Here is a 9,000-nt window from a genome sequence, read left to right on the forward strand (position 1 = left end):
GCTAATGAAGAGCACCTTTCACGCCGTGAGAACAGTGGGCTAAAGCGGAACAGGAAGTCATAAAGCCTTCTCCTCAATCTGGTGTCACAGTTTCTTTCGATCGGAAGCAGCACAGGCGAATGGTGACATGACATGTTGAGGGGTGAAAGAAATGGGGAATCTCTTTGCTCGTTTCAAGGTTGGGTCAATTTCGAGGACAAAACCTCAGCGTATCTTCTGTCCACATTGCAACACACTTTCAGTCGCACTCCACTTTCTTGAAACAAAAACCTTAATTTCTTTATGCGATTCCAGTTATTCCCAAATAATTGTCGCGGAAAATGCTCGAAAAAGTTGCCTTGACATGCCAAAAATTATTGATTTGTCACGTTGTAAACAAAGATAATCACTGTACACAATCATGGATTTCGCCTTGTCACCATCTGCATGCACTCACAATGTTCACCGTGGTACGAACTGTTCGTACTGCTTGGACATCGACAGCTACAAAAATCCATCATCGGCCGGCCGTCAACAGACAATTCACTCGGCTAGTATGTACACAACAAAACACCTAGCGTGCGCGGCAGGAAGAAACAATCTTATCGTGGCTCGATGACGGTGATGGAGACGTCGTTGATGGACTGGGGCGAATAGGTGGACTCGGTCCTGGTGGAGAAGGGGATCATGGAGGCCGGGAAGGTCCTGAGCCTGGTGAACATGGGCGGCCTCGCCGGCGCGGGGAGGTTCATGTGGTCGCTGATGAGCATGAGCAGGACGCTGGACATAGTCGGCCGGAGGTCTGGGTCGTCCTGCACGCAGAGGAGACCTACGTGGTAGCACCGCCACGCCTCCTCCTTGGGGTAGCACCGCCCCAGCGCCGGGTCCATGAACTCCGGCGCCTTGTCTTCAGTCCACAGCTTCCATGCCTGCATACAAAACGAGAAAGTTCAGTTTTAACATCGATCCTAGATGAAATCGATAGGAGCATGCGAGCGATGGTGCGTACGTCTTGGATGAGGGTCTGTTCGTGCTCCTCGAGGTACAGCGCGCCGTTCCGCTTCCCGCCGAGGATCTCTATCAGCAGCACCCCGAAGCTGAACACGTCGGACTTCACCGAGAAGACGCCGTCCATGACGAACTCCGGCGCCATGTACCCACTGCACCCAAATTTCAGGTCAGTAAACTGGTCCATGGCCGATTATTGGTAGTACACAGCTAATGTATGTGGTTTCTCACTATGTTCCGACGACGCGTCCGGTGTTGACCTCGTTGCACTCGTCCTCGAAGATCTTGGCCATGCCGAAGTCGGAGATCTTGGGGTTCATCTTGTTGTCGAGGAGCACGTTGCTGGCCTTGAGGTCCCGGTGGACGACCTTGAGCAGCGAGTCCTCGTGGAGGTAGAGCAGCCCACGGGCGACGCCGAGGATGATGCTATGCCTCGTCTTCCAGTCCAGCTGCGCGCTCTTGCTAGCGTCTGACAGTCAATTTACATGATCAGATCAGTAACTAATTAACAGGACAAGCATACATAAAAGGTAAAATCACTTGCGTGCGATGCAAACGATTGATTAAAGATCTCGTTGTCCAGCCGAAAAAACAGGGCGGAGCATGTGAGATGCAGGTCCCGGTGCGCATCACCCCATAATTATGCAGCTACTTACAGGCAGGTTACACTCAATCAGCCCGTGAGTTAATGTAATGGGATTGCCGGCTTAATTGCACGGTCGACCACTCGACCATCGATCACTATATAGGCAAGTACTAGTACTAGTAGTAGCCACTGCACTGACTGGCCCTCATCAACCAAACGAAGGAATTTAATGGCGCGACGCCGCAGGTTTCAACCACCGCGAGCTAAGCTAGCGGAGCTACCAACCGATGGACGAGACGGGGGCGAAAGGGAAGGGAAGGAACGCACCGAAGAGGAAGGCGTCGAGGCTGCGGTTGGGGAGGTACTCGTACACAAGCAGCTTCTCGTCGCGCTCCGCGCACCAGCCCAGCAGCCGCACCAGGTTGCGGTGCTGCAGCTTGGCGATCAGCTCCACCTCGTTCCTGAACTCCGCCGCGCCCTGCCGCGACCGCTCCGACAGCCGCTTCACGGCGATCTCCGAGCCGCCGGCCAGCTCCCCCTTTTCGTTGATTTTTTACATGGCGCAGTTGGGTTCAGCATAACTTTTTTTTAGCTAGGAGACCAAATGCAACGTGTATAGCAACGTACCCTGTAGACAGGGCCGAAGCCGCCCTCGCCGAGCTTGTTGGCCTTGGAGAAGTTGTTGGTGGCGGCGTGGATGGAGGCCAGGTCCATGAGCGGCAGGTCCGAGCTCGACCTGGGCCGCAGGCTCTGGAGCAGCGATTTCCTCACAGCTGAAATCCACCAAGATTTGCATTTTATACCACAGATCATCAGCACAAGCTTTCGCTACTTCAACCCTAGCTAGCTAATACAACCAAGAACACGTTCGCCCGAACAGAGCACGTACCGTTGCGCTTCCGCCAGCGCCAGCAGTAGATGCAGTAGAAGAGGGTGCAGAAGATGACCACCACCAGCACGGACACCATGATCTTCATCGCGTCCTGGCTCGAGCCCCGCCCTCCTGCACCTGACTCGTCAGTCCCCGACGGCGCCGGGGACAACGACGACGACGTGCCCGTGGCCATGAGCCGGCGGTGGCCAGCCGGCCACGTCATGGCGCCGCTCCGCTCCGGCAGGAGGACCCTTCCTCGTACGGACGTATCGGTGTGTGCCGATGATTGATCGCTCGGAAAGGGGAAAGGAGGAGAAAGACGTGAGAATGCCGAGGACGGGAGTGGGAGTGAGTGAGGCGATGGTGGCTACCTCGATGAAAGGTAGCACTACTAGTAGAGTAGTTGCCAAATGTCTACCTACCAGATCTCCTGTTTTTTTGCTCTTTTAGCACCAGCAGTCGGCGAACGCGTTTGACCCAGCAATAGCTCAGTTTTTTTTTTTTTTTTTTGAGCAACCACATATTTCATTAATCGAACATCAAGTTACATGAAGCAACACATGTGGAAACTAAAAGACAAACCGGGATAAAATGATTATCCTGAATTTGCGGATAAAAACCTAAAAGATCGAGAAATACAAAACGATCTCTAGGGTTTCCTGCAACCACCGTAGCCAGCGGCCGCCGTCCAATTCCAACGCCGCCGAGACGAACGCAAGAAGAGACACCGAACCTCCACCATTGCAAGATCCAAAAAAGCACCATCGCCAACGAGGCTTTGTGAGTCGATGAACAGGCCTGCTGCAAGCAGTGAGGCACATGTCGCTGTGGCACGTCGACCGGGGACGTCCCCGTGCTCGTCTTGGACCAAGGTACGCCGCCTCCCATCGACGAAGTCGGAGAAGAACGACATAACCACCACCTCCGGACCATCATCTTCGCTCCGGAAGAACCACCTCGCCCCGGCCCCGGCGCCGTCGTGGACAACGACAAACGCCGGTGACACGTCGAGAAACGTATCTCGCCGGATCCGAAGAATGGCGAGAAGACCAAGCCGTCGACCCGAAAGATCGACAAGCACACGTTGCCAACAACTCCGAGACGCCGCCGTGAAGGTCGCCGCCGGTGTGGGAGTGGAGTTGTGGCGATTTATTTGCCCAGGCGCCGCTCCCACCACCCCAACGACGCACCATAGGAGACAAAAACTAACCCTAACTACTAGGCCAGAACGGAGGAACGAGGTTCCCCCTCCCTCATGCTGCCGCCAAAGCAGCAAGCGGAGGGAGAGGAAACCAGGCCCAGCGCCCTGGCCGGAGATTGGGAAGATTGGATCGCCCTCCGCCGCCGCCTCTCACGAGCGGAGAGGAAAAGCGGTTCAGCTCTTGTTTTGTTACGGGGGCTAGCAATAGCTCAGTTATTAGTGAGTTATTATCCTCTGCGTGTGTCACCCACCAAGTGGTTAAAAGGCACGTTTGCAATGCAAAGTTTCCTCCTTTCCATTCAGTTACCAGGTATACTAGCAAACCTTAGCAGGTTCCACTGCATAGCAGATTTACCAATCACTACCATGCCTGCTAGAGCATCTCCAAAAGCATTGATTTTGCCTCAATTGCTAAATACTGCTATTTTAATAACAAATTAGGCCAAAATAGCATCTCCAAGAGCAGTGGTTCTCACACAAAAATTTAGCAAGGTTTTTATAATTTAGCTCTTAGAGCGGAAATGCCTATTTGATCTCGGGTTCATATGAGCTCGTTTTCTGAACCACTCATTTTTTGGTACACCACCGTATCTCTATCGTATGCTTATTATTTTAGTCAGTTGAAGACTCACTTGCAATGAGGACACTACTTAACCACCCTCTAGCAGGTTTGTCGCCGGTGCCACCGCCCTAACCATGTCGTCCTCAGCTGTAGCCGGCTGGGCGCGGACGCCGCTGTTGTAGCCATAGCATCCTCTGCTGCAGTAGGCTGGTCGCTGACGCCGTTGCCGTAACCATGACATCCTCTGATATTGCCGCTTGGTTAGCGGAGCTGTAACCATGGTGTCCGTCCTCTGCTACTGCCACTTGGTCGCCGGCTCCGTGGCTGCTGCTTGGTCCATGGTGCTGGTGCTGCTACTGCAACGTCCAACCATGGGTCCCCCGTGGCTGCCGCTTTGTCACCGGCGGCGCTGTTGCCGCTTGGACGAAGGAAGCGTACATACGAACAGCACCTCGAGTACACGCTTTTTCTAATCCCATATCTGACACAACAACAGTATCTCCTATACCAGTTGTGCGGTCCATAAAACAAGCTCATCTGAGCTCGTGTTCCTTAGAACTCTTAGAGCATGTACAATGATGGAGAAGGCACACCTTCTCTTAGAACTCTATGTTATCTAGAGAGGACAAAATATAAGTGATACAATGCATTATCTCTTATTTCATCTCTAATGATAAATGATAATCAATTAAATTTTAATATAATTTTTTGTTAGTAAAAGAAGGCATATGATACATTGAAGAAAATAACCTTTTATTATATTCTAACACCTTATCCTTAGCAAAGAGAAGACAACCATCTATTTATTCATCCTCTCTCCTCCAACTAAGTAAAAAGTCCGATGTGGCAACTGTAACGGCTGACATCACACCATTGTAATTCCCTTAGTTGCCATATATGCCAATCTAAAGCTAAATGCCTATAATTGCCAAAACTCTCGTGGGAGAGGGCAACGACTGAGACATAACCTTCTGCCTATGCACTGCACTCGCGTCGTCGTCTTCGGCTACGGCACCGACAATGAAGGCCACCGTCAACCACTCAACCTTCCCAAGCCCCCCCCCCCCCCCCGACCCCACGCTCTTACCTCGTCCTCTTCTAGGCACAGGCGCAACTTTCTCTGCCTCGTCGAGCCGGCAAGCCCACCATTGCTGCCCATGATGCTGACTCACACCGCTCAACTACGGACGGCTCCAGTCGACTCAGGACGGATATAGGGTCTCTTGCATCAAATCCGCCTTTTCTTCCACCTCTCGTGGCTTCCTGTGGCGCCTCCTGTCCGAGCAAACCGGCTCTCTCGGACGCGGTTCTCGAGCTCCCACCACTGCACCCGCAGACTCTCGCATAGTGGGAGGACATGGTCGGCCGTGCAGTTTTGGAAGAACGGGCGGGGAGAAGAAGAGAGGGAAAAGGGAAAAAAACAAGACCCACTAACAAGTGGGTCCCATGAATTTGGCGATCCATTTTTGGCAATGCTTGTAAAGCTGAAAAGTTTTGTTTGCTATACCTCTCTCTTATTGCAAAAACCACTTTAGCAATCCAAAATTTGGCAATGCTGTCATGCTCATGATAGAGTAGTCTATCTGTCCTAGTTAATCTACCAATGAGGGGAAATTCAATTCGGCTCAAGGATACATATGGATTCATTGTGTGAAAATATATTTTAAAATATTAAAAAAATCTGAATAAAATTTTGCATGTATATCTGCACATTATATGTACGCGCACAAGTTATCGGGAAAAGGAATGTTTTTTGTGTCCCATGTAAAAAAGAAAAATTTGAGCATAACTCTTCACATAACATTCTTTCGCCCTTTTTACACGGGGCACGTGTTTTTTCCCGAAAATTTGTGTGCTAACATAGAATGTCCGGATGTACGCATGATTTTTTTCAATTTGTTAACATTTTTTATTTCAATTTTTTATGAATTTTTATAATAGGTTCATATGCATGTAGAGCCAAAACACCACCTCCAATAATGAGCTTTTTTATAAAGCCAGCAAGGTGTTTGTGAGATATAAACAGATGAACTGGAGCTGGGGCCTTCTGAATTCCGATTTCCGTGCTTAAAACAGGAAGTAAGAGGTTTCATGAGTTCACAAATGCTAGTGGTAGTAGTAAAATAAAACCCTGAAAGGCAGATTTACCAGTCAGTACCATGCATGTTTTTTCTAATCTTGAGATAACTGCCATGACTGTTTTTTTAACTGAACTACCATGATTGTTAGTGTGGTAGAATCCGTCGTGTTCACGATAGTGGAGTCTATCTGTTTAATTAAGCTACTAATGAGCTTTTATAAAGCCAGTCAGGTGTTAGTGGGATATAATGATTAATGAGAGAGAGAGGTGCCCCGAGATCTTTTTTTTTTAAGACAGAGCCACCCGGCATCTGCATACGTCCATGATGCAATGCAACAAGGCCAAAGGCCAAAGCTTATCTACATGCAGAATACATCACATATAGTCAACAATAGCATAACCATGACAAGATAAGATACAAACACTAGATTCAGTCCTCCGAAACGTCCATTGCCAAAGTAACTCCGCTTTCTGATGCGCAAACCTAAAACGTCAATTTTAGTCTAAGAATGGCTTTTCAGAGAAACAAATAGCAACTACGCACCATTCAAAAAAAAAAAAAAAATAGCAGCTACACTAATATACTACATCATTGCTGACAGATTTTCAAGTCAACTGAATGAAGCTACATTTATAATCTGATATTCAGCATAACAAAAAAAACATATCTCAGTTTCTGAAAGAGTGTATATCTCCATGCATTTTGAAGGTCACATGACTGCAACTAAGGAACAGCTTCGTCTCCAAGCTGAACGACACACCACAATTTAGGCACAAGTAGTACATCCTGGACTGAAATAACACGAGTAGATGAACAACATAAATAGATATGGACTGAATTTTCTTCTTCTATGTACTTGAAGCAGATAAAATTACAGGATAACCTTGATAGCAAAGACTCGTTTGGCCAAGACACTAGAAAAACAAAGAACCATCTCTAGTTGATCAATGCAGATTCCAATTCCGATTCCGATTCCCATTACTCTTTACGTTTGCTCCCCTCCGCGCTCCACTCCTTGGTCTAGGTAGAAACACAAGATTTTCCCACAGTTCCAGAAAAGGCGCTGACAGCAGGTTGCGACATGGAGAACAAGGCTGTACGGCCTAGGCATGGGGCCATCGAGAAAGTGTCCGTCAAACACCTGTGACCAGGTACCGCTGCCCAGATCATATTGCGGTATAGCTCCCCTGCCCACAAGGCCGCCACCTATGGCACTGAGAATGGCAATGGAGTTCCCTTGGACGGATGGTAGGCTCTTGGAGTTGATGGACATGTTCCATGCACCAATGAAGAGAGTTTGGTCGGCGATGCTTGTCAGCGGCATGGCGGGGGCTCCACTTATGAGGTCAGCAACCCGGAGAACCACTAACCGTGAATATCCATTGTTATAGCCGACCAGAAGAAGCTCGGAATTGCATTCTACCAGTGCAGGTGAACTCAACTGCTCGACTGGGCATGTGGCGACCATTTGCGGCTGTCTCAATGACCAAGAGGAGGGGTTGGAGTCATCTGGCGGATCGATGCGCAAGATGCGCGATGGGTGGACACCCCACCCGCCATTCACCATGTAGAGGTTGCCACAGAAGGGAAATGACCTGTGGATGTGTAGGCCCCACGGTTGAGGCTGCTGAGCACGAGCATGACGGTGACAGTGCCACGCTGACTGACGGAAACGGCTGCAAAGACAATCCGTAAGCGGTCAAAGCCACTGACATAGCATCCCACCTTGGAGAGCTGAGGGAAGATGGAGGAAAGGGGTGGGAACACGACGACGTCTCCAGTGAAGGGGTGGAGAAGACTGATGACACTGCTCTTTTTGTGCTTTCACATTCGTCATTTCCTGCAAAGAAAAGAACAGATGTGAGTTGAATGAGGCTGTGTGTTTGGTAAAATAGTCCAGATAGCTACATGAATAGAAGATTACAGAATGTTTAGGCAACCTGAAGTATCACCCTGAGGGCGTTTTGAAATCAGCATAACATTGTACTTGTAGTAACTAGATGACTTACAGGGATGCATCTTGGCATAAGTATTGATCGGCCAAAGAAATTTCACATTTTCGCAGAACTGCTCTTCACAGATGACAAGATTCATCGCACCAAAATTCATAGTTAAAACAGGTTGGTTGAAGTTTTAGTTCCTAGCATTCTGTTTCCCCTTTACTGATAGTTCAATGCTCTAGACTAGTCCATAGTCTCTCTTATTGATTAGTATACTTCCATGTGCACAACAAAAGCGAAATTGCACATGCTGCAGATTACTTCCCCAAATCCTAAACTTCTGGATGCCTAAGGGCCAAAAAAAAAAGGCCCTCAATCAGTGACAATAACTCGCTACGAATACCTAAATGAAGAGAAGAACGAACGGAGCGGAGATCTAGGTCAGTGCTCACCGGATCGCAAGTCGCCGTCAACCGATGGGGAACCGCTCGCTCGCCACCGGTTGGAAGGTCAGCCCTTGGCCTATTCGCCGCCCGAGCGCGGGCCGTGGTTACCGCCGCCGTTGGCCGCCCTTGCTGCCTCTGTGTCTTGTGTGCGTGGGTCTGTTTGTGGGGGAGAGAGAGAAGAGTGGCAGATGGGTTGAGGGTTTGGAAATTGGGCTGGGCCTGACACTCAAATAGCATGATCTAGGATGTCGTCTGCTGGCTTATTTGGGCTACACTATCACAATGCTCGTGGGGCCTCATTTGCTCTTATCCTTTCCCTATCC

At 49.4% G+C, this 9,000-nt stretch overlaps 1 protein-coding gene across 1 annotated transcript; it reads right to left on the reverse strand.

Annotated features, from left to right (window-relative positions):
* Positions 1 to 333: 333 nt before the first annotated feature.
* LOC124648242 (cysteine-rich receptor-like protein kinase 10) lies at positions 334 to 8,385 on the reverse strand. The gene is made up of 10 exons (XM_047188038.1): positions 8,232 to 8,385; positions 8,017 to 8,131; positions 7,447 to 7,967; positions 7,274 to 7,354; positions 2,463 to 2,702; positions 2,201 to 2,346; positions 1,901 to 2,111; positions 1,219 to 1,456; positions 989 to 1,139; positions 334 to 908 (listed from the first exon to the last, which is right to left on the reverse strand). Exons 1-10 carry the CDS (start codon positions 8,383 to 8,385, stop codon positions 582 to 584), a joined length of 2,184 nt encoding a protein of 727 aa, XP_047043994.1. The 3' UTR covers positions 334 to 581.
* Positions 8,386 to 9,000: the final 615 nt, after the last annotated feature.

This window comes from Lolium rigidum, chromosome 1 (genome assembly GCF_022539505.1).
Source record: "Lolium rigidum isolate FL_2022 chromosome 1, APGP_CSIRO_Lrig_0.1, whole genome shotgun sequence".
In the NCBI taxonomy this organism is placed as follows: domain Eukaryota; kingdom Viridiplantae; phylum Streptophyta; class Magnoliopsida; order Poales; family Poaceae; genus Lolium; species Lolium rigidum.